The 27,117-nt window shown below is 37.2% G+C and overlaps 1 protein-coding gene across 3 annotated transcripts in view; it reads left to right on the top strand.

The window, feature by feature from the left end:
* The first annotated feature begins 8,193 nt into the window (after positions 1–8,193).
* sez6b (seizure related 6 homolog b) overlaps positions 8,194–27,117 on the top strand; it is a 175,177-nt gene continuing 156,253 nt past the window's right edge. For 2 of the 3 annotated variants that reach the window (XM_026282258.1, XM_026282259.1), the window contains exon 1: positions 8,195–8,529. In XM_026282258.1, the coding sequence (XP_026138043.1) occupies positions 8,445–8,529 (85 nt within the window). In that variant the 5' untranslated portion in view covers positions 8,195–8,444. Of the gene's footprint in view, positions 8,530–27,117 lie in introns of all 3 variants that reach the window. The other variant, XM_026282257.1, reaches the window with a different exon arrangement.

The following is a 27,117-nucleotide window of genomic DNA, read 5'->3' as shown; positions in this document are numbered from 1 at the left end:
AAAAGAGTAGGCTGGAGTCTGATGGCTTGAGACATACAGTACAATCATGTAGTGGAGTGTATGTACTCTCTTCCACACTCTTATTGCAGCCCCAGGGATTTTTGCCTGAATTCATTACTCTTAAATAATCATACATATAAATGTATAAAATAAGAAAAAAATATCTGATGTTGTTTTAGGCAGGTTCAGAGTGACAAAGGTCTTTTTGTGGAGCTTTTGTACTGTAAGACAGATAAAGGGATTTTCTGAAGCATGATTCGAAGTCTGTTTCTGCTTGGCGAAGCAAGTTTAGGAGTTTATATATTGAAGTATGAAGTATGGACCCTCTGTATAAAACACATGCGTTAGTACTCTAAAGTTGCAAGGTTCAGTAATTTTTCTTTCTTTTTTGTGCTCTCCATTTAATTTCCTACTCACACTGTTTTGTTGGACTTTTTTTTAAGGTGGTTGGATAACGCAGAAATGCCACTTGCAACAATTTTTCTTTAGGACAGATGTCACCATGGTGCAAGGCTTTCATTTCCCCTCGAGCTAGATGCTTTATGCTTGTCCCTGCATTTATGTGTGAGATGGAGCATGCAGGTGGACTGCTTGATAGATCCCTGCCCAGTGGGGCTGAGTGGCCGGCCGCTGGGTCTGTGGGTACTTTTTAACCCGAACCAAGGCTCCACTCCAGAGATCACTTGAGCTGTGGTGACTGGTCAAGCCTCAGTCTGTAGTTTTGACATGGCCACTCTGAGACGGAGCATTATAGGAAGAACCACAGAACAAAGAATGCTAGTTAAAGGTGATGATGTTTAGATTTGCTGCTAGAAACTTACTGTACGTTACAATGCGTTACAATATTGGGTTACTCCCTAAAAAAGTAACTCCTTACATAACTTAGTTGGACCCACTTTTTATATTAAGTGGCCTTAACTACTATGTACTTACATTTTAATTAATAATTTAGTACAATGTACTAATTGTGTACATACATGTTTTTACATTTTACTTATATTTAAAAAAACTACATATAATTACATCTGTATTTAATTTCTGTAATTACATTTATAATTACACTGTTGACCCATACTTTACACCTTAACCCACCCTTAAACTCATACCTCCAACCTTCTCCCTAACCTTACCCCTAACCCACCTCAATAGCAGCAAAAGTGTTTTACAATACAATATGAACACAATAAGTACATTGTATTAATTTTTTTATGTAAGTACATAGTAGTTAAGGCCACCTAATATAAAGTGGGACCACTTAGTTATACTTTTTATGTAAAGTAATGTGTAACTTTACTTTTGAGTTACTTTTTAAAATCTGGGCAGGGCTTGCTTGTTTATTTTTAATATAAAAAAGGTCTTCTTTTACAGCCTGCTGATTTTAGCTGGTGATCCAGCCTGGTCTTAGTTGGTCAAAGCTGGTAAGCAGGCTGGTTTTAGAGGGGTTTTGGACACTTCATTAGCTAGTCAGGCTGGGAGACCAGCTAAGACCAGTTTATTCCATCTGAAACCAGCTAAGACCATGCAACCAGCTTAGGCTTCAGCTCATGCTGAAGGAAATGTAAATTTACGTCTGTACAGTAGAAACGCAGCACAAAACAAATTTAATGAAGAACATGACGCAGGACCAGAAAGTACTACTTTCTGGATTGAAATCCACTCTGTAAGATTAGGCAGTTTTCATTTATATGCAGTTAGTGTTGATGATCGCATTATTTTTCATATATGTTTCTGCGTCTTCTTGGTCTGTGTTTTGATCGGCACATTCAAGAAACTCATTCTGGTGGTGCATAATAGCGGAACAGTGCGGAAACCCAGAAAATGATGTGTTTGGTGGGAAGCGTCTCATGAATAATGAAAAGATTCCATGTTTGGTGGGGAAAGTTTTGTATAATACAGGCCTGCTGAGTTTGCATTTGACTGTTTTGATCTATTATGAGGAGTACTGAATCTGTGAGAGGAGTAAATACATGTTCATATTTAACCTAAATCTACAGTAAGCATCATGTTCACACAGCGCACACAGCGCCTCTTCACTTGCTCCCAATTTCTCTCAACATGGCAACATGAGAGCTGTCGGTCAACACAGTAACTTGGACAGTACATTTGAAAAAGTATCTTAGATACTGAAAATGTAGTAATTAATTTACTAATTACTTATAGTAATCTGATTACATAACTCTCGTTACGTGTAATGCGTTACCCGCAACACTGCTCACCGATGCTGCATTTATTTAATCAAAAATACAATAAAAAATATAAATAATATTGATAATATTTCGATTTTAAATATCCATTTTCTATTTCAATATATTTTAAAATGTCATTTATTCCTTTGGTGGCAAAGCCATTAATCAAAATCTTCAGAAATCATTATAGCATGCTGATTTACTGCTTAAGAAACATTTGAAAACAGTTGTTCTGCTTCAGTAATTATTTTTTTTATTTTATTTATTTTTTTGTGCGTGTGTGTGAATAGAAAGTTAAAAGAAATAATTTATTTAATTATAATCATAAATGTCTTTAACTATCACTTCACTATTTTTTGATAAATATACTGTATGTGAAATTTGTTTAATAGCGATAATTCAGTGCAGATGTATTTGTGGTATACATACTGTATGGTACACCGGCTTTTGTAATTGTTTCAGTTAAGAAAACTACAATGATACTCACTATTTTTCTTAAGTCTATTTGTACTTACTATTTTTCTAATGTCTTTTGTAAAATAAAATTATAACAAAATGAGCTAGAGTACATATTTAGAGAGAAGCCACTGAAATTATTATTTCCATATGTTTTGGATGTGAGTCATTTTATCGGCCTCAGGATCCACAAGACAATAAATGCAGTTTACAGAATGCAGATGCACTCAGGCTTGTGTGTCATAAACAATGAGAGAGGCCATTTTCTCATGGCGTAAAGAAAGAACAAATATTCAAAGAATCACACTGTGAATTATAATGCACAAACAAGGTCTTGAATTGCAAAGTTGTTGTTTGTATTTGGTATTGCGGCTTTGTCAGATGGCTTGTGTGTGGTATGGGCACCATGAGGAGAAATCTCTGCTTTTTGCATAAAATAAACAGAAAGAGTTTGATAATGTGTGTTTTTAATAATTACAATTGTTTTCAGTTGACTTTCGACATAAAAGATCTGGTGGTCATGCTTGATGAGAGTTGACTGCTCAGTGAACGCAGGCTTCTAAGATTGTATAGAACCGTGGTCCATTGACAGTTCGAGATCATGTTCTCAATTATTTCGGCAAGATCAGAAACACAAATTTCATTACAGTTGAAGTAGAAAGTATATTATTTTCTTTCTGAGCCTGGCTGATAAAAGGATGATGAAGGTTTTGTTTTTCCAGCATGTCGAGACAAGCTTTGGCGAACAGAAACAAAACTAGATACACTATCTGTGGCAGAGTAGCTCTTGAGTTGCTCTCTAAATAATTTGATTTTAATCTATTCCATTATTTATTTATTTATTTATCTGTGATTTTTAGACATTTACAGTTCAGAAAAAGGGAATTGTCAAGCATCTCTCATTCCTTTCGTGTCTGCTTGTCTCCTTTGCAGACTGTAGGAGGTGTTTTAGCTGTTTTCAGACCTTGTCCCTGAATGACAGGGTGATTGGCAGGCGATGAGCAAGCAGGAAATGAAGCCCACATCCTATCTGGGTTGGCTCAGTGGCGTAGAAAAGACTCTTATTAAACTCGTTTAAACCCTGAACTCTCCAATTTGTTTAGCTATAATCTCGAAAAGCAAGCAAATTCTTTTTGAAAGGAAGATGTATTGTTTTGCACCATGAAACAAGTGACCCAGCTATTAAAACTAAATTACACACACACACAAGTTACAGTACTGAACTTTCTTTGAAGCAGGCATGCTTTTCACAGAAACTAGCCTGAGAATAATTCCTCAAAGTAGCGTGACTGAGGTCCTGAAATACGGACGAAGTCTGAACTGTTTTTTTGCCATTAGCCTTTTGCAAACAGCAGGCGAAGACAATTACCTCTGAGCAGAGAGAACTCACATCTCGCACTTGTGCTAAATAAGTCACAGGCTGCCCACATTAGTTTGCACTTTTGATGAGTAACTTTCCATTCTGATAAAGCTCACAGTCTCTAGCATGGACATAAAACCCCATTTAACAGTTACGACTAAATATAAACCTCTGAGCTGCTTTGATGCTCCCCTAAAGCCATCCAGAACCCATAAAGGCTGACCTTTTTCTTGTCTTCCAGCTGCGTGCGACGGCCCAGAATTGCTTCCCTTTGATGACCTTAATATTTAATTTGCATGCATTATTGTCCAAAGTGGATATTAGTGTGGGTGTGTTTGACTTTCTAGTTAATTTAGATAAATACAAAATGTTGCTGTTCTTGATTCATAGTAGGAGGCAAAATATTAATTTATTTGGCTTTTAAATAGTTTTCAGTATATGGACATGACTTTGATTCTTAAACACTTATACAGCAGGTGGTTTTTATTTTTTCAGCACATGCCTAAATAGCTTACCATAGAAAATCATATAAATGAAATACTACACTGATAAATATTTTATATGAATATAATATGCAAAAGATTCTTACTGCTCTACATCATCTTGCAGTTCTGACAGAAATATTTAGATCGTTTTATGTGTGCATAGTAAAAATCTTGTGTTGTGGTGTCATTTATATGTTATTATGTCTTTTAATCTATTATTTTCCTTACCTTCAAATATGCCTACTGCTCTATTATATAGTAGGCAAACATTAGTACATGAAGAGTAATATGTCCAAATTCACAGTTTTTATTAAACCGTACATGAAAACAGCAGTTTTTATGAATTCTCAGTGTTCATAATTAATGTGTGAATGTAGTACGTCTAAAATTCACTCATGCTACACACATTCACAATGTAGTAGAACATACTTTTAAAACAGTTGTGTGGTAAGTTCTTATTCAGATATATTACTTTCTAAGGGTGTACTTACACAGTTAAAACAAACTCTGGTACAGTTGTTCTGTTAGTGTGGTGCCTTCCTAATCTTGGTGCACATCAAACAAGCAGACTGAGACCTGCTTCCAAATGATGTGGTGTGGTTCGGCCGATATGTGTATAAAACAAAGACCAAAGACATGAAACCCCAAAACAGGACGTGATGTCACAAGTTGTGACCCTAAAGAGGACCGAAAGCTCAAGCATGCTTCTTTTTTATCATAGGAGATTTGTTACCCATGACATTTTGGTACAGGCATCAGAAATGCTGTCTCATTACAGCAGATATGTGTGCAGCAGAGAAATTGCTGGATCTGTTTTGACTCCTTTATGCATTTTAGAAGTTCTTGGTGTGTTATTAGCTGGAAAAAGTTTTACTGATAGCTTTAAAACATATGAGTGCATGTAGCCTAGCGCACAGGATCGTTTTAGTAAATTTGCAAGAGACAAGTCATATAAGCTGTCCAAATTAGGTTATGACCGTAGATTTCTACCTTATGTTTTGTATCTTTAGGTTCAGTGTTAAAAATGACAGCGTGAACGCAAAGCCGACCAAAGGACCAAAAGAACCAAGAGAATCAAACTACAAGTATAAACCACTGTATTCCATATGTTTTCCTTCAGTGTAATGCAAGAGAATATATTTTGAAGCATTTTGTGCATAAAATAAAAAAGTCACTGGGGTCTGTTGTTGTTTTGGACCCTGTTGAGTTTTATTTTATGGCAAAAACTGTTGAAACTTGTTTAAAATAACGTCCTTTGTGTTGCACAGAAGAAAAACGAATTAATGGTGGTTAAAAGATGCCAGAATAAAATTTTTTGGCTGAAATATCATTTTAAGCATTAACACAACCTCAGGATACTGGCTGGTAGGCACAAGCAAACTTAATGCTTCATTGAACCCCGGCCCAGTCTAGCTTAAGGGGAATAACCCTGTTCTTGTGGAACATCTGCATTCAAACAGACAGAATACAGTGTAGCTGGTTAAGACTGCACCGCTTCAATCAAGAAATCAATCATTCTCTGCTTGTTAAGTTTGTCTAAATAGGTTGTAAATTCAGCATTCTTACTTTTGTAGTGTGCAATTATAATTACCAGTTTCAGTCTCGCCAATGCGTTTGGAATAGTAATTACTACACAGAGAGGCAGAGAACATTTCCACATAAACATGAGCAGGCTCCGAGGGAAATATGGTGGAATGAAAAGGTGATGATGGCTTCCTATAATTCCAATAATGGCCGGCAGATGAAGACTGCATTAACATTTGGTGGTTAACGTTCATAACTCTTCGACTCTGCGGCATCACTTAACATTTCTATATTATTGCCACAAAGTCCTCTGTGTCACCTCATGTATATTTCATGAGTGTTGCTCTTTTCCTTACCATTTAGTTCTTTGTGGAGTGCAAATACTGGGAACTGATGAGCAGGTCATTGTATGGGTAATTTTTAGGAGAGGCGAGTTTTGAGATTTTCATTCTTCCTTTTTCTTCTCTAGATTCCTTTAAATTATCGTAGTAAATGGAGGCGGTTTGCTCTTAATTAGATGTTTTTATTCACCAGAATGTCCCTTTCCAGAGGGAAAGAATGCAGCAAAACTAAAAATAGTTGTAGCTCTGTTGCAAATAGCTGTGATATTGCTGTAATTGGAGAGTTATTGTTTAGAGACAGGTCTAACAAGCTGTGTAACCATCAGGAACATGCTAAAATCCTTTTTCTTACACTTTAAATTTTTCATTTAAAAAAAGTTTTTAAACATTTTCAAGGTAAAAATATATATTTTTATTAATATTTCTACTTTAAGTAATGAACATTTAAGATATTTATCACTCCTTCTGACCTGAACAAAACCTGACTTATCATAGAAAGGTCAAAATATATGGATTTTGAGTCTTGAATATAACCTGAATAGAATTGCACAGTTTGACTAAACTAAACTTGCTGTTCGATAAGAATGATTAAGTATGTGGTATATGTTGTTAAAATGTTTGAGGTCAGTTTTTTTTTTATGTTTTGAAAGATTCTTACAAAGGCTATATTTATTTGACCAAAAACACAGTAAGACAGTTATACTGTGAAACATTTTTGCAAATAAAATAACTGATTTCTATTTGAATATGTAATAAAATGTAACTCATTCCTATAATGAATGCAAAGCTGAATAGCAACATCTTCAGTGTCAAATGATCCTTCGGAAATCATTCTCATATGCTAATTTGGGGTGACAATTATTAATGCCATTTGTGCTGCTTAATATTATTGTGGAAACTGTGAGGCTGATGATACATGGGGCAATTTTTTGAGCAGTGTTGCTGGGGCACTTTCCCTAGTGAGAATGGGTTACAAATTTCTATCTGGTTACTTTAGAACGGTTGTGGGCCCTGTGTCTCATCTGGTTGCCCATTGATGGCAACATTGCTCAAAAAGTTGCCCCGTGTATCATCAGCCTGATACTTTTTTGTGTATTCTTTAATGAACTGAGACTTCAAAAGAACAGCATTTGTTTGAAATATGTTTTATAACATAATGTTGTTTTATTTTTTTAATGTTGCTTTTGATCATTTTTGTGCACCCTTGCTGAATAAAAGTGTTATTTTTTTTTTACTAGAGTAGTATTATAAAACAAGTACATATATATATATATATATACCAATCAAAAGTTTTTGCTCAGTAAGATTTTTTTTACCCCAAACTTTTTCATGTATGTGTGTATTTTAAAAGTACACTCTATTTGTTTTTCTTGTCCCATTGAAAGGAAGTAGCTTTTTATGAAAATATTTTATTTTATTAATATTTTTATTTACATTTATATCTTTATTATGAAATAAAAAATGTAAAAAAAAATAAAAATAAAATCAAAACCTCTTTTACCATATTTCAGCCTCTTAATGTTTTTTTTTAATGATCTAGAGACTAGACAGTTACATGCATTTATTACACTATGCCCTACAAAATATTTCAATATGTCTTTTGTAACAGGAATCACGTATTTCACATGAAAACTGTATTCTTGGGTGTGTATTTTTCTGGATTAGTAGGTGTGCCTACTATTTAATCCGAGCACTTTGGTCTTATAAAGCACAGTCCACCACTTTCTCCTTTCCCTTAGGTTAGCAGTTTAAATGAAATACAAATGGTAATACTCGAGCCATTTAATCGAGGGCACTATTAGATTATGTACGGTACAAACTTTGCGCGAAGCCTGAAGTTGTTCCAGTTGCTGACGCTAGGAGCTGTCCGTGGTACTGAAACGGCTCGACTCAGTCTGAGAGGTGCTGACAGAAATTGAACATTCTCTGGCTCTCCTCCGTTCACAATTACAAATCTGACCAGAGCTCCTCGTCTCGCGCAGCGACCTCGTTCCTCACGGCGCAGAACGTCTTCGTCCTGCTCCTATTTAATTATTCGGAAAGTCTTTTAGTACAAGGACATATTCTGTGATAGGAGCCCACTGCCGCGAGCATGAACTCGACAAGAAATTACAAACCAAACATGCTCGTTCTGATTCTCGCCGTATTTGCTGGCGTGTGGATGGCACGAGGGCAAGGTAAGAATTTACAGTTATAATTCTAAACATTTGATACTTGTTCTGCTGTCCACGCGATTAGCGGAAGAGGGTACGCGCAGCTCCACAGACCCCGATGGCTATACACATTTCTCACTGTATTGTACATTTGTTGACGGAGGAAAAACTCCAGCAGATGTGTGTCGAGGAGGTTTATTTAACACGTTCCACTAATACTTTGGTTGCACGCGAGCAGAGATGTCCTATCATCACGCATTTCACAACAAATTCACTCGAAAGTCACAAAGTCATTGGCGTAAGCACGCACAAGAATGGACAGCACCGCGCCTGACAGTGTGTTTCCTATTTGCTTCACTCTCTTTCGTTTTTATTTACAGCTTTGCATTATTTTTATTCGAGCCAGAGATCTATAGTCTCTCGTTTTCATTTCCCATTTTTCGTGTCTAATGGCTAGTTCTCATACATTTCAGTGTGATGTAAAGTTACTACACAAGCCAGATATTTGATTATGGATTTATCTGATCAGTGTTTTTTAAATGTGGTGATGTATAACAAGCTGAAAAGTTTGAGGTTCAACAGGTTTTTAATTAAGACTAAGAAACATTATTCATTTATTGATTCAGAAGTGAATTATACTTTCTGTGATATGCACCTTCACAGGTTATCATTAAATGGATTTTATTTTAAGGAAAATCCTAACAAGTATACTTATTTAAATCTCTTAGATGACTATTTAATTAATTGTCACAGAAAGAAAGCAATATAATCACAAACAGGTGTTTAACTAAAGCACACTGTTTGAAACGTGAGAAATATTACATTGACATTTTAAAACTAAATAGGTCTTTTCTAATATAAATTGTAGCCCTGTTTCATCCTGATTTCCTTTACAGATTAAGTGAGTGACATCTTCTGTACAGTTGTCATGTTTCATATCTAATATTTGTCACTTAACATAGGGCACTATGTTACATTCTTGTCAGTAATATTTAATGTTGATATTTGACTTGGGTTTCTCAGGATTTGCATTAGTTTTGAGGATTAAATCAGTATATAGCTAAACAAGGTTCATGTTCATCTTTAAAACATTGATTAAAAATCATATAATAAATGTATAATAAAACACTAAATACTAGCCATACAGTTTGCTCACTGAAACCTGCTACAGTCATTTTCAAGGCACGGAGTAGTCCATGTTGCACTTCATTTTCACTCCAGACAGCTATTGTACACTATCTCAGTGTTGTTTTTAGCTTTTGTCTGACAATATCCCTCACTTTTTTTTTTTTTTGGTCTTACTGTAAAAGCTCTGCGAGCAATACAAGGGATAATCCAGTGTTATTTGTCAAGAGCTGTTCCATGCAGTATACTTCCAAAAGAGATGTGCAACCCTCAATTTACTGCTTAAATGTTTTATTCAGTTTCATTTTCTTTAAAAAGTAAGAATGAGCTGGAATTCAATTGCATGTCAGCCAAATTATATTTTTTAATCTATACATAATTTCCGTCTTGACGATCTTCCAATTCAAGAATACCTTTGCACTTTTACTCACCTGTCACTCACAGCTGCAGAGACACTTGCGAAGCAATCATCTCACAAGCCTCTCATCATTTTGGAAGAATCTTTCATTTGCAAATGTGATATGTTTCATAGTTTTAGGTGTCAGAATTTAAATTGCGCTTCATATTTGAGACAGAGTGTTTCCAGACTGAGTCTGTTGTCTCAGACTCATCTTTTCTGTCTGTACTAATTACATTTTGCACTGTATTGATTACATATCAGTGATTGGAACATTGACCTTTTTGCTTTGAGAGGTGTTTGAGTCAGTGTTTTCCGATCAGTCACCTTCAGGACGGGTGTGATGAGGCTTCAGGTCTGCGCACCGAATGGCTCTTACCTTGAAAAGCACTCTGACTAATGCACAGCTCCATCATTCCACATTGAGCACAGACAGCAGGCTAAAAGCAGGGCCCACCACTCACAAATGGATGATGGGCTATACAAGAAATGCAGGAAGGTCAGTGGGTCAATTTGCTCGGGTCTGTGCTGTCCTTTTGTGATAGATGTAAATACGCATTTCGTGCATGCACACCAGGAAAGACACACAGGAAAGATGAATGTTAATGTGTAAAAAAATATGTGACTCATGTTACGGTTGTTTTGAACAAGGCAACGGTGCATTAGCAAGTATGAATGTTTTTAAATGAGGTTCACTGGCGTACAGGACAGCCTCCCGGCTCCCTCATGGCATTGTGAGCATTTGATATCTGCTTAAATTTGTAATCTGCAGCAGTGTCTACTACATACTTTAGTTGTATATAAGCATATATGTATGTTACATAAGTCTACATGAAATTAATGAATATTGTTTTGCATGAACAAACTGATAGAAATCATGTGTGCTGATTGTCACGACAGAGCAGCTGGTGTAAAGATGTTGTAGGAACCTTTACCAGCTGCTTTCCTGTTATGCAACGTTACGATTTTAATCGAGCTCCATTCTAGAATCTTTGCTGCGGAATCACTTCACTCATTTACAGCAGATTTGCACTTTGACAGTAGCCTATTAATCAAAATATCTGAAGACAGCAATGAAAATGCATAATAAAAATAAAAGAAATGGGTTACAAATACTTTAAAAAGACTGCAGTTTTAAATAAATAAAAAATGTCTCAGACATTTTAATGTTGCAAACAAGTTACATGGACAATGGTTGCCTCATTGATCAAACATGCACATTTTCATCCTTGTGGTAGCTGTAGTCCATATTCATATTGGTTAATGATTGCTATTAGATATATGTAATACAAAAAAATTAATAACAGTGTTAAATGTAATCTTTAGCAAATCTCAAAAATCTAACAAATTTTTAATACTGTGCATTATAATGTTGTGATGCTTATTCAGTATTGGTTCCCTCTGACATGTCTTTTGAGTACTATGATGAGAATAGCAGTTTACAGTTTTGAGAAAAATATGCTTTTCACATTTTATTGTATAAAATCAACTCATACCTCCTACATGAATTTTAAAGTTGCTTGCATGTTTCTATTCACTGGAAAGGGTACATACTGAACATACCACAGCGTAAAAAGCTGAATTAAACTTGACATCTTGAAATATTACTTCAGTTTTAAAGATTGTAGTGTTTTTTTGTAAAACGTATACTAGTATGCCCTTTTTTATTTACAACTTCGAAAAATCTTTGTCTCATAACAGTTGTCTCATTCATCAAGCATGTAAACTCAGTTCCTTGTAGTAGCTGTAGTCCATATTTAGCCACTTGTTAGCAAATGCAGCGACATTAAAATCCACATTTGAGGTATGACTGTAGTGCCGAAAGGTCTCATAGCAGCGCAAGTAACATAGCACAGCCATCTGTGCTCTGGCACTGTCCAAGATCAGACATCCCAGGTCTCCACAGAGAGAGTAAGAGTGTCAGTGATGGGTCGACTTAAACACCCAGCCCAGATCAGCCCTCGAGGAGGGTGAGTGCCACAGCCTGACTCCATTACCTGAAGCACCAGGGAAAGGATTCCGCCACACTTCCTCCCAAAGCAGCTCATCCCGCTCCGATAAGCCATTAGGCTCACACCCTGTCTTTTAGGATCAAGCAATATCACTCAATCAGCAATTTATCAGTGCCCTTTGTCAGCCCAGGCAGTGCTGAAGAAGAAGGATTGAAGGGGGAGTGATTGTCAGCTTGACCCCTTGACCCCCCAACACACACTCACTCAGCTGAGGTTCAGATGGAGCTATGAGGTTGAGCGTCTGCTCTCTTAGTTTTTATTATGACCCTGATAAATGAGTCGGCCGCCAGGCTGGATGGCCTCCCACGGCCACTTCTGTAATGCTGATGGTCAGCTGGGACGGCGCTCCGCAGACAGTACTGCTGGGAGAAATCTGGACGCGCCCACCTCCTCCCCCACCCAGCCGTCAGCACAACTGCCACATATTCACCACGGGTGTTTCCTCTGAGGAGGCAAGGGAGGCAGTGCCTCTGAAAATTTGTAGAGAAAATATCCGTAGTACAGAAATAAAATAATTATGAAAATATAGGATAAAAAACGTGTATAAATCAACTAATTTATGTAGCATACTGTATGTAACATAAAAACATGAACACTGTGGGTTTGGTGGGGGTAATCTAGAACGAATGGGAAATGTCTCTTAAGAGGAGGCAGTGTCTCCATTGTGCTATGGCTGGCCTATTATGTTGTTAATTTGATCAATCCTGTCTCGTTTTCATGCACATCGGTCTAATTAAACTAGTAAGTAACTAAGACTAATTAAAAAGGAAGTAAACAACTCACCTACATACAGTAGATATGTAAAAACCTAACTTTTTTTTCTACATAGATATGTAAAAACCTAACCTGAAACGAGTTGAAAACCCGATCTGTAAGGGTTTCTTGGTGAGCAGTCAGCTTCATCTCTGTGTCTGTGACCATCATGACAATTTTTACCTGTTAGTGTTTACTGAGCATAGATGAACGATGATCCCAAAATATTTTGACTATTAAAAGAAGATCAGTTCACAAATAAAATAAACATGAAATTAAAACATCATTACTGTTTTTGTAGTTGGTATTTTGAAATATGTGTAATATTCTGTTGAAACCAAAAGAAGATATTTTTTGGAGAATGTTGGTAACCAGACAGTTTCTTTGACAAAAAATACCATGGAAGTCAAAGGATGTTTGGTTACCAGCATTCTTCAAACATTTTTATTTTGTGTTCATCAAAATGAGAGTGTGTAAATGATGACAGAATTTTTTGGGTCAATTATCCCTTGAAGTGTTACTGGAATATTAGTTTACATTGGATTAGAATAAAGCGTATGAAAAACAGAGAGTAGTTTGCTGAAGAACACCACTGGTACACTTCTTCCTGTGTTACGTGACCTGCTCTTACCATCATACAGTAACTAACCCACTTAAACAGCATTTGAAATTCTTTTATAGCAGCTACGTCTGAACATCTGTGCAGCCTGCATGATCAATGACTTTGTCAGGCTTCCAGAGGCCAGATGGTAAAGATGGAAAAGTAGGGAGTTCAGATGTAGAGACGAGATTGAAATAACGCGATTGCCTTACTGAACTCGTACTGTAATAGATCCTGTCTATATATGGATGGGAAGAGGGCATAATGTAGCCCAGAAGTCTGACAGGCTTGGGTCTAATTATAAAACGCGTATTTTCGCAGTCTAGTCTTTGTTTGCTCTTGACCTGAATATGCCATAGTCTATATCCTTTCCTAATGATTCCCATGCTGTTTTGTAGTGCAACATTGCACTCGCACACACATTGCACTCATGTGACTTGAAAATGTCGTTGCCCATTTTTGCTGTTTTCTCCATTATCCCTGATAAAAATGGAAGACCTTGCAAGTACGCTCTCATCCTTTAACCTACACTGTATGTATGTTTGTCTTTATGGCCTGTTTTAATCACTGGCCATGGCAGGAGCATGGGGTGTATTAGTGCTTTATGTGCTTGTCCTGCCCCTTCCATAATTCAGCCCGCACTGCTTTCTACATCACATTCTGTGGCATTCTAGGTAGCGCATTATGGTTTACGATTAAATTCAGTCTTATCCTTCTCCAGAAAATTAATGGCCGGAAATAGCCGATGAGAGAATTTTTTAAGATTAAACCTCTTATTAAATAAATCCAGAGTCTTATTTGTATCTGATTGAATTCATGGACCCCCTCCCCCAGCTTTCATCATTTACACACATGGTGATATGTTAAGGGTAGCGAGATGATGTTCATATAGATTAACTGCAGATGGTATGTATTATGAGACAGATGAGGACAGATGTAAAAAGATATAATCAGATAGATTCAATTTAAATAGTGTCTATTATTATATTATATATATATCATGTTAGGTAAGATGTCAGATGTGTTTACTCAAAAAGGTCCGTAAAACAGGGCTCCAGACTGAGACTAGAATGCCCTTTCATCAAGATATTATATTGTGCATCAACTGGGATGCCCAATTCGTAAACAAATGACTCTTATGAACCAGTTAGTCAAAACCTTTAATGAAACAGCAATCTGATAAATTTGGTAAATCATTCAGAGGTGTTCACAACTGACTCTCTCACTGAGTCATTTTAGATGATGATGATGATTATTTTTTGGTTAAGTCTATAATGAACAGTTTCGGTGATATATATATATATATATATATATATATATATATATATATATATATATATATATATATATATATATATATATATAATATGATGTATGATTTAGAGATTTACATTAATCTGCTTCCTGATTGCTTGTTGATATGATAAGGTAATTAAAAACAAATAAAACTCCAGAGTTTTGTTGCATAAATTAATAATAGTGATGTTAATATTTTTTATATATCCCAGTAAAAATTATATGTGGTTATTAAGGTCCAACTGTATTTTGTTTTCTAATACAGGCAGAAAAAAACATCTTTATTGAGTGATTCTGTAATATTGCTCCTAAATGTTTACTTTAATGAGCTAATGGCTCCATAGACATTTTGTATTCCATTTAGACCATATATATCAAAATATATATTGTGAACACAGACAGAGACTTAAAGTACAGTTTGTGTAATATTTGGTATTTCCTCTAATATTTGAAAAGTGACCATTGAATGTGTTTGGGCTTTAGAAGTAAAATATGTCTTTACTGGCGCTCCAAAACTCTGCTGAAGGGCCCCTAAATGTTTTGAGCCGCTGATAAACGACAAACTCCCTCTATCCCCCCCGTCACCCCCACCTCTGCCTGTCTCTTCTGCCGAGGAAAAGCAATTTGTTCTTGGTGATCCGATGCAATCAGTTGTGCTTCATGGCTTTCGAAAAAAGTCTGAAAAAAAGAAAAAATAAACAGAAGGAAAAAAAAAACTTGCGAGAGAGGACATCACTATTAATTAAACCACACGCTCCCAAGTTCTGATGATCATGTGCAGGAACGGCAAATATTCAACACCTGTTTTTTGATTACCAGTGATTAACCTATTGCAGTGTGCATCAGGCTCTCATCAAGAGCCATTCAGTGCATGAACACCCTCCTTAAACCCTCCTTTTTCGCAGCGCTTGCTTGAAAATGAGTGTTATTGTGCCTGTGCGTCTCCTCTCCTTTAGGACAGAAGTTGTGAATCAGGCTTTGACAGTTTCCAGGTGCCGAGGCGATGGTAAAGCTTTATCACGCTCTCTCTCTTTTGCTTTCCCTCTGCCATAACAGTCTCTGATGCATGCCTGACGCTTCCACAGCCTTGTGAAGTGTGTATCCAAATCGCTTTTTTCCCCAGCGCCGCTTCTCTCGGGTTGTGTTCATTCGCTTCAGAAGCCCTTTTGGGTTTTGCCATGTGTATATATGCCTTTTTCCCTTTCGCGCCTGCTCCTCATCTCGCTCAAGAGCTCGTCTGATGCGCTAAACATCTGCGGCACTCAAAAGCACCTGCATGCCCGCTCAGCCTCTGTATTTTGACAAGCTTCTACTTCATTTGAACTGCACTTCTAGTGTTTTTTTTTTTTTTTTTACAATATTATTAAACCGGCAGCTCACGTCGTCACATGATTATGCATCTCCAGCAGGGCAGGTTATGAATGTCCACCTCGCTATCAGCGGCAGTCTTGATAGCAGGCAGAACGCCATCTCTGTGTCAGTACCGCTTTTTAGAGCCGGTCCCTGCTGTCCTTTCATTTAGATTTCTTCGCTTGTCCACCAAGACACGCAGCTGGGGTCCAACCATTGCTACCGGTGTCGCCTGTAAGTGTGCTGTGGGACATTAGCGGGACGATATTAATGTGTAACTCCACAATAAAGGCTTTCAACCCACTTGAGGGGAGGAAGGAAAGCTTGTGAATATTCATCACAAATCAATAGGCCAATCTCCCACGCCATCGGCTGGTGTTCACCGCTCTATTTGTCTGCCCATCTCTTCTTGGCTTATGCTGGTGATGTATTGCTATCATAAATAATGTGTTTTTTTAATGCTAAGTTTTATGTTAGCAGTATTGACAGACGGGCTGATTCAGATCTGTGAAACACAGATTGACCCAAAACTTTGCTTCACCTCTCTTTGCCTGCTTGACTCCCCTTGTGAAAAATAACACATTACTTATGGAATTGAGGTACTTTGAAAGAATATAATATAATATAAAGTGATAGCTTAATTTTAATTCTGTAACTATTTACTCGAATTATTATTTAATTAGTTGTTGCAAACGTGTATGTGTTTCTTTTTTTTAGGTTGAACACAAAGGAAGATATTTTGAAGAATATTGGTAACCAAACAGTTGTTGAATTGAAGTCAATGGTTACCAGCAATCCATTGGTTCGCAACATTCTTCAAAATTCTTCACATGTAATCTTTTCCATGTGCTTAAGTATATTAATCAACACATTAAAATAAGTGAACTTCTTTAAAGCATGACAAAAGATTATTAAAACATAAATTTAAAATGCATTCTAAAAAAACTTTTTTTTTACATTATTACGAAGTGTACTTCTTTAAACGTGCACTGAAGTGTTAAGAAAGTCACTCTCTAAGTACGTAAGGCCTCATATTTTCTTAATACAACTAAGCACAATTATTTTTCACAAGGATCATCACTGTAGTCCATCCATCCAGCCACATTTGGTGAGAATCCCGGTGTAACATGCATGCATATGGTGTCTGTTGGCACATCAGCCTCTCTGCCACACGTATATATATATATCTCCCAGGCCCTGTCTCCGTATCGATCCATTAGTCATAGGAGAGCAAACGGCGGATCAGCCGCTTCTCGTCCCTCATGGATTGGCAGATTGTGTGCGCCTGGTTAATTGGGCCTGGCGTCTCTGGCGCATGCAGAACCACAGGCTCTCTGCCACAATTAAGTCTCTGACAACCTTCCCGTCCCTTCCCTGCGTTTGAAGTGCCAGCTCGCATCTAGGAGCTACTTCATCTAGAGCATTCCTCAGCAGGGTGCAGCAGTTAGGGAGACGGCAGGTAATCACCAGAGGAACATTTGGAGTGGAGCAAGAGTGCATCCTTGGTTTCTCCGCATCAAAGCATTGAGCAGAATGTGTCTTACTTTACAGCATATTTATGTGGACACTGTTGTTGGCAACTGATTGTGTGAAGATTTGCTAGATTTATTTACAAGGACAAGGATTATCAAACTTTTTGATGCCAAAGACTTTTGTATGCGTATCCTAGTGTATACTAGGATTTTGTTAATACTTTTTTTTAAAGAATCTTTGATTTAATAGAAGAATAAAAACAGTTGATTTTACATCTATTAAAAAAAGTTTTCAATAAGTCTTATAAATAAGTGTTTACTGTCACATTTGACCAATTTAATGCAATCTTACTAATAAAAAAAAATTCTGTAAAAAATAAATAAATAAATAAATTACAGTATTACAGTTTTTTCATTTTAGATTACCTGTACCTTTAAATGTTTTGCATCCCTAAAAAAATGTGAGTGGTAATATCACAGTAAATATAGTGCTGTTTTCTAAAGATGCATCTATTGTCAGCAAAACTTTTCTAGAAAGGAGATGCGTTAATGCTGAAAACTATAGCAAATATGTCATTAAAATGCATAAAAGCATTATTTCAGTGTATTTTGTCCCTGGTAAGGCTGGATCGTGGGTGGCTTGTAAATAAAACCCGGTTTTTCTTTTGTTCTAAAATGTCATAGATATAAACTGTTTAGTAAATCCTCCCCAATAAATTTAGTAATACATAAGTTGCCACTCAGTGGGATTTCAAACTGTTGGATCATCTATGCGGCACAAATGATATGTCATTAGTTGCGTCTTTCTTCAGAGAGGAAAAGGGAAAGGGAGGCAGACCTCAAAGTAATTTCCCTCCCATCACATTTAGCATTTACCATAAAGTCCCTCATTCCCCATAAAGGACTGATTGATGGCTTGCCAGGGATTGTGCCTAGCATGCACCCCCAGTGCTTAAGGATATTCAAATCGCTTTGTGCCCTTGCTCTCGTAGGCCTCGCACTAGCAGGATGATTTAAAGGTGGTAACAAGATGTGCTCTGGGGCGCAAAATATTGAACACCATCAACGATGCAGCGACTGAACAAAATGCCTGTCAGTTAAAACAAGTTATTAGATCACAGGCGAAACCGCTCTTCTCTTGCATATAAATCCTGCCCTCTGCTCCCAAATCTATCAGGCAGATGAAGCAAATCCCCCAATGCACTACTTTTCTCTGCATTAATGTGTATTTACTTGTGAGATGGAAAACATATTGCGTGCTAGCACAATGCAGAGATGATTCATCCCTTTAAACTCTTTAAAAACCCACCCGACAGAACATAATACCTTGCAGGGTCTATTTTCATTCCTCTATAGTCCTTTTCTGTAAACTAAAGTAATGAGCATCCTGCTGTAGATTGTGAAGAGAGCTCATCCTGCGGAGCTCCTCCAGCTAATGAACTTAGTGTATGTGCCGAGCCGATGTCAAGCCCTTAAGAGTCCCAGACATGCCATAATAAAGATGAATCATGCAAATCCAGGGTGTTTGCACAGGACGCCGTCGCTGTGAATCACTCCGCTCATTATTTACCTTTACTAAGTTGTCGGGAACGATGCCATGTCGCACCGAAGGCTAAATAGATGGATTTGGAGTGTTCGGAGACGCCAAAGTAAGACAAATGTCCTGACATGCTGTTTTAACCATTTTTTTTTCACATATGCACATATTTTTAAAGGTGTTTGTGAGAACTGAAAAGCAAATTGTCTAAGTATGGACTGGACAGATGCTTTGAATGGCTTTAATCTGACAGTTCTTTAATGATTTTTCTCCCACTACTGTTAGCAGGAAACGCTGTGGCATGGAAGCACTAACTGCCTTGGTTTGCACTGTTCTGGCTGCCAGTTATGATTCTAATGATTACAGCTGAACATGTCTTTTGTTTGCAAGTGACAGATGTTTTTTGGAGGCAATACGTCATACTGGGAATAGCAAGGTTTTTATGTTATGGAGGAGATAGCAGGAAATGGGTGATGGGTGAATGGCGTTATTTGCCCCTTACCGGGGCCATATTAACTCGGCAGGCAGTGCAGTCTGAGAAGTAGCAGATGCGAGACTGGAATAGAGCAAATGTTCTGAACTGTACAGCCAGCTGCAGCACAACGAGCCCTGATTGGAGCCCTTTCTGCTTTAGAGCACTTATTCATTGATTGATTGATGCATTCAAACCCAGCCGTTCATTATGGGCACTTTTTCCGCTTCCCCTGTGACTGATATTCAAGAAGGACATGCAGTTTCTGAAGTCGATCGTTGACATTTCTGGTAGTAAGAAGGGGACAGATATCGGACATAGTCAGTGTGGGCAATCGTTTTCCGATTAAATGTTTGCTAATTAGCTTATCAGTGGTTTTGATGCATCCATTACATGCCTGATCTATACAGAAAATAAATATCCTCCGACAATGTGTATGCATCTTTAATGGTGATGTTTTAATTGGGCACAATTTATTTGAATTTTAATGCTTTTCCCAATGGCAGCTACTTGCTGTAGTATCCTTTTTATATATATATATAAGGTACATTATAATGCTGAGATAAATTTAATACAATTTATTTATGTTAGTATTTCTTCTTTTTTCTTTTTAGTTGTTCAGACAAAATATTATAGAATTGTATTTGGTCCCACATTTTAAGGTCCAATTCTCACTATTAACAAAACAGGAAATATGATTTTTGCCTAAAATAGCCAATAAACTATTAAGGTAGTTGTTAAATTTAGTTATTAGGTAGGATTAGGGATGTAGAATATGGGCATGTGCTTTATAAGTAATAATAAATGATAAATATGTTATTAATAGACATGCTAATAAGCAACTTGTTAATAGTGAGAATTGGTCCCTATGCTAAGTGTTACCTATTATTTTCCTTTTGCTTATTTTCAGCCATAAGATGAGTAATTATCACCTGTATCTGTTAGAATTTTAATGCTTTATAAAACACACTTTTTTTAAATTCAGGAAAGGCAAGGCGACCCTCGGTTTGAGAAGAAAAAAAAGCACTAAATGTCTTACTCTTTTGTTTTGTGCCGACAGATCTGGAGCGCAGGGAACACATCACAGCTCCTATAGGCTTTTTAATGAATCGAGGGAGACCAGTGATGGTCACATTGATTACCTTTGTCGTCCCGTGCTGTTCGTTTCTTATTGTGTTAGTGGCCAGCAGCTCTGGGTTTTGATCTCACATGTAATGACTTACAGTTTGAAGGCTTGCCAGCCGCTATTCATGAGCAGTGAGCCGCTCTAATCAATGTTTTCACAACGCTGTTCGAAACTCAACATTATGAAGACATTTATTTGTTCAGAAACTGAAAAATGGCATTTGGTAGAGCGCCATGATGAAGTGGCATTGACAGTAATGACTACATTAATATTAATCCTAGTGTTTGTCATTTATTTGTCTTTTTTTCTTTTTTTTTGCTTGGCAAAAGTGTAATTAATGACCTGCTGAGGAACAGCAGGCTGCGGTTGGCATTTCCTGTGGGTGTAGTTGCCCTTCTGTGGGAGCCAGTCTTGTTCCACAGAAATCGGCTGTTTTGCCTTTGGGAAGTTCCGTGTAGATGCGGCCCTTTAGATGGAGCATATTGATGACGCCGAAAATGGCTTTGGGTTGTGAAAGTGCAGTGCAGCTGATCAGATTATACTATACCAGGATTTGAAATCAATATCCAGAATCCTGATAATCCAGTCAAAGTTGTATGAATTGCTTGTTTTCTAAGTAAGCAAGGCCTTGATGGATTTAAGGGAGAAAAGTTGAATCAAGGGGTTAGCACCCAGTTGCATTTTGTTTTGTGTTCGCTGATGCAATAATATTGGACAGTGTGCAATGTTTCAGGATGACAGCAATCAGAGTGAACCGCTTAGTTCTGGTGACACTGCACTTAATAAAATCTGTGAGGGTGATGCATCTTTTCACATAATATGCCACACTGGCACAAACAAATACGGAGAGGAACTATTAAAAATGACAGTATTAAAAAATAAGAGAGAACGACTGTGTGCAACCAGGAGAGAGGAAGAGATTGTTTTTATGTTGTTTTTGAAATGTCCTTGAGCCCTTGCGCTTTGGGGATTTTCTTTTTCTTTTCGGCTCTGCTTCGGAGTTCTTTATAATTAGAATTTATTCAAAAAATAGTTGTCGTAGATTTCTTTGAAATGGAAATGTGACCAGTGAAATATCGATCTGATTACCATATCTCTTTTGTTTGTTTCAGCCACATGCACTCTCGTTTCCCTCATGTGTTGTAATGAACATATTTTGTTTTCATAGACATACATAATGTATAAGGGTAACTATCACAAAACCCGTCAAGAACATGTCTGGAAGACAATCTAAAGAATGCAATAAGTATTTTACTTAAATTAAGCTTAATTTTAGAATACAAACTGACCTTTTTAATCATTTCCAGTTCTCATTGCTGTAATACAAAAAAAAAAAAAAAAATTCTCTCTTTACTATAATGTGAATGAGCAGTACTTTTTTGAGTATTTTTATTATCATTGAACCAGTGGTGTAATGTAAAGAAGTATAATACTTAACTACAGAATAGTGGAATAATTGGAAGATCTCTGACAAGTTGTATTTCTGATTGACAACTCCCTGTGTCTGAATAAATCAGCCATATTCAAGATGTCTTATGTATTTTGACTGACATGCCATCACTGGTGGTTAAAAAAGGAAGACTTTCAGTGTCTGAAGGCAGTATGCAGATCATTGTGCGTTTCGTGCCACCCCCCACCACCCTCTGCCTTCTTCCTTCCGCATCATGACGCTGCATCAAATAGGAATGTTTTCATATTAACATTAACGAGATGCCCAAGATATTCAATGCATGAACAAGTACGGTTCATGTCTGGAGCACCTCGCTGCTGTGTTGTGTTGTGTTAAATCCTATTACTGTTGGGTACGGCTTTTCCATACGTCAGCTTAAATATGACTCACTTTGACAGCGTGCCGTAGTGAAAATGGAGAAATCATTACAGCACAAAGCGGTTGATGAAAACGGGGTATAATGCGTGTGTGATTTGAGTTTGTAGATATGGTGCATTGTGCTTGTAACGCTGTTGTTCCTTGGGAGTAAAGGGGGCTTGGAGCTGACCTCGGGCAGCCTTTGGAAATTCAGGGTCTGAACAGTTCAGCTCACAGGGAAATTGGCCAGCTCGCTTCAGACCCCCCAGGCCTGCCCCAGTAGAACCTCCATTAAACAGTGTGTCCGTTGTCAACCCTTAGCCATCTCCGTCAAACCCAATCTAACCCCTCGTATTGGCTTTGCCAGTAAGGACAGTGGGGGTGGCTTATGCTGTAGGGTTGTTGTTCTCTCTGACATTCAGTATGCCGGATGTCTTGTCAGTTTTGTGGTTGAGATCATTGCCGCAGTTAGCTTTATTGCTGGCTGGAGGGTTCGTTCTGGCAGATGTGGTTCGCTTAATGTCATGCTGACCGATCTGGACTGTCTAAATTGATGTCTAGACTGCTCGCGAAGTATTAAATTGGTCATTACAACTGGCCATTGCACAATTTGTGCCCACAGAATTCTACGGAAAGCTCAACAGATTTCCGCAGAAATTGAACATCCATCCGTCACAAACTGCTGCGCTTCTTCCACCCCTTGTGTTTTTATTTTGGATAATCTGACAGCACTTTTAAGGTGTAATAAGAAGGTATCATCTGATTTTCGTTTAGGAAGAAATCTACAAATTCTGTGTGGGCTTAGCAGTGGGGAAAGGCAGTTTTTGCTTTCTATCCCGGTCTCTTCTCCTCTGTCTGTTTCTCACTGCTGTAATGAGAGGAGAGAATGGAGTTCTTGAGAATGTGCAGAGGATCTGTAAAGCTCTGAGGCTCAGGAGAACAGGCCAGTACTGTTTGATGGCAGTATGGCTGGATTTGAGGATTAATTTGAGATTAGACTGGAGCCGAGATCAGGAAGACATGGAATAAAGCTGTACACCATGCATGAGACAGGCCAGCCTATCAGAGAGATGGGATTTATTACAATAGTTCATAGGAAGCATGACTCTAAACTAGTGGTATAAATCAAACAGTAGCTGTGTTCCCATTGCTCTTTAAAATGGCGCAAATTGAAACTAAGAAATACAAATACACCCAATGGAAACGTTAATTTCGCAAATACTCCCATGTATAGCATAAAATGTTTTGACACTGTCACAAGGTGTTTTTTTCGGGTAGTTAGGGAAAGGAATATTGTGCAAAATTAAAACTAATGGAAACAGTTTCTTCACATTTAGAGGTCACCTGATATGCATAAAAGTCACATGATCATTCTGTAATCTACTATAACCTCCAAGAAACATGGCCACTATCAAGTTTAAGGGGCTTTCCATGCCATTAATGTATATATGATTTAAAATTGTTAAAAGCTGTGTGTGTGTGTATGTGTGTGTGTGTACTGTATGTATGTATGTATATATATATCATTGTATAACACTTTAATTTATTTCTTAATAATAATAATAATAATAAGTTGAAGAAGAATTATATTAGAAACTCTATATTAGTAGAGTTATAAAACTATATCATTAAATGTATCAAAAAAAATATATCAATATATTATTATGATTAATATTATTATTATTATTATTATTACTAGTACTACTACTACTATTTCTTCATTTTCATAATGCATTGCTAATCGCAATGCTTGAATTAAACTCTAGTCAATTTTATTTGAAACTGAAGAAAATATTATTAACATTATACTACAGTATTACCATAGTGCAGTCCTCGCATTTTAAGAATATTGTGGCGCTGGCAGTATTGGAGGCTTGGTTACTTATATAGCACTGCAATGTTACCATGAAATTTGGTTTTGGTTAACTGAGAGTTATGATATGCTGCATTGTAATAGTGTAAAAATATAATATGCTGTTTACCCAAGGTGAAAATCCAACACAACACCCCCATAACAGACTTAGACCTTCAGTATAACAGCACACCGTAGGTTCACAACCCTTCTACCTGCACTCTGAGGAATGAGTCAGAGAAAGCAAGTGAAAAACACAGCTTTTCTCTAAATATTTCATATCTTTTGCTTTCTGAACTGTCCTCACAGGCACACCGTCTCTGCGCGCTTACCTGCCGCTCTGCATTGGTGAAGCTGAGTGGGCCAGGCTGTGTTTAAAAGCACTCAGAAGCTGTCACTAAGTGTTTTGCCTTTGTACTTGCACATATTTGCTTGTGTGCAGCGTCCCCCGGTGTGCTGTGTCCTTGTACCTGCGAGAGGTTGAGACAAAGCTTGTCTTTCACATAGAGTGATGCTCAGAGGATCTGGAGCACATGGCTTTGAATGGGCTGGAATGAGATAGAGGAAATGAGATGACCCATTGCCCTCATGAGTTTGTTCACTAGCCCACAACTCCTGAATCGTGATGAATATATAACGTCTGTTCACTGACTGTCTTGTTCTGCCTAATATTTTACAGTTTTACACTGTTATGCAACCAGACATGATGCAGCAATCAAGCGATGGTTTCATACAATGTGAAACCACATGATGTGACATAATTAGAGATGCACAGTATCAGTTATCAGACTATAATCTGTTTTTTTTCTCAGTTTACAACATCATTGCTTTTATCTAAAACTCTCTTAATTTAATGTAACTATTAATCTTGCTAACACTTTAGTATATGGACCAGTTCTCACTATTAACTAGTTGCTTACTAGCATGCATATTATAAACATATTGGCTTTATATTTAAGCACATTTCTGCATGTCCATATTCTACACCCCTAATCCAACCCAAAACTTAAACCTAATAACTACCTGACTAACTATTAATAAGAAACAAATTAGGAGTTTATCGAGGTCATATTTAATGGTTTGTTAATATAGTGAGAATGATTACTATGATTCCCTCTGTTTCTTTTTCATTTCAACTTTAATTCATCATAGCTTTCTCTTTACAATGTGTATTTTTTATGTTGGTTGTCAGTATATAATAAAGGTTAAAAAACATGTTCAAGTACTTTTGTATTAATATTATATCAATATACATTTTTATGTAAAGTTAATTTGTGATTTTTTTTTTAATATATGAATTTCAGTTAAAGAAACTGCTTTTGAATGCATGCTTCACGTAATGTCTCGTGCATGTTTGTTGTATTTAACAGCTTTTACAACCAAAACAATGCCAAGCCCTAATTAAATTATAGAATTGCTCCCATCACTTTGTAAGGCAAGGGAAAACTGCCAGGCGGCCCTTTTTGAGTGGGCAGGTTTTAATCAATTTGTGAAAGGCCAAGAGCAATCTTACCAAGGAGAATGAGGCAGTGCCTCCTACAAAGAAGGTCAGCAGAAGAGAAAAAAAATAAAAGAAGAAAGAAGGAGCTGAATGTATTTCTCAGGCAACTTCGCATCAGCAATTGCTTCCATAAAATTGCCCTCGCTCTATTGTTTGTGGGGCGGATTAAAGAGATTCCCATCGAGCACTAGACGACCCAGAAACTGACCCACTATGGCGCTCAGCTCGCCCTCAGCCTTCACAGACTTGTTTTGATTTACTGTATGCTTCATTATAAAATACTTCAGTGTTAAACCCGCTGGAGGGATTTTTTGGTGAATGGCTTGGGCCATGGAGCAGCCTAGATGGACATCAGCTGTTCACATTTAATTAACAACCTCGTACGTTTGTCATAACTGCCATTTTTACAAACCTCATTACAAGAAGACTGACACTTGCTCTTTTAATGCTCTCTCTCTTTTGCTTGCTGTCACTCTGTTGCCATCTCACCTCATCCAGTATGTGTGTCTTGTCTCTTTATTTATAGAAGTACCGTATGCTGTTGGGAATTATAGGTTGCAGCCAGATTGTCAAGTTGCTATACAACACATAGAAGAAAAACATTATCCAAAATTCATTAAAATCAGTAGCTGGGCTCTTTGTCAGAGCTGTGGCGAAAGGGTGTGCTCATGAGAGATAAGTGAGCTTGATGAAGTGTACGCTACCTGCTGAGCTGCTCTTGGCCCCGGACCAGCAGCCTATTGTTTTTCTGCAGGGAGCTGTAGGTGAAGGCAGAAGAGACAGCTGTGTGTTGGGTTCCTGAACTCTTTCTCGTGCGCTCTCTGTCTCTTTGTATCTTTTTTTTTTCCTGCCCTCCATGAGCTCCTCTCAGACAGGGTGAGTACAAATCTTCTCAGCTTGGCTTAATCCAACACTGTTGATAGTCAGCGTAAATGATAAAATATAAGTTCAAGTCCAGAATCAATTGGTCTGTACAGATCTATCTATCTATCTATCTATCTATCTATCTATCTATCTATCTATCTATCGTTTGTTTGTTTGCTCTTTAGTTCATTTTTCGTTCATGTTGTTCAGTCGTTTGCTGCGTTGTTTGTTTATTTGACTCCTCTCTGTCGTTCATTTATTAGATTTTTCTTTATTGTTCATTCCTTCGATTTCTCTCTCTGTCATACGTTTGTTCTATTTCTGTAATTGTTACGTCATTTCTCTCTTTATAATTCTGTCATTGTATTTATTATATAATTTATAGTTAATTATACTTTTTTTAATAGAATGATATGTACTTAGATCCTTTTTCCTATGAACATAAGT

Source organism: Carassius auratus, chromosome 15 (assembly GCF_003368295.1).
Source record: "Carassius auratus strain Wakin chromosome 15, ASM336829v1, whole genome shotgun sequence".
Taxonomy (NCBI): domain Eukaryota; kingdom Metazoa; phylum Chordata; class Actinopteri; order Cypriniformes; family Cyprinidae; genus Carassius; species Carassius auratus.
Note: the sequence above shows the minus strand (reverse complement) of the source record. Positions and strands in the feature narration are given on the sequence as shown.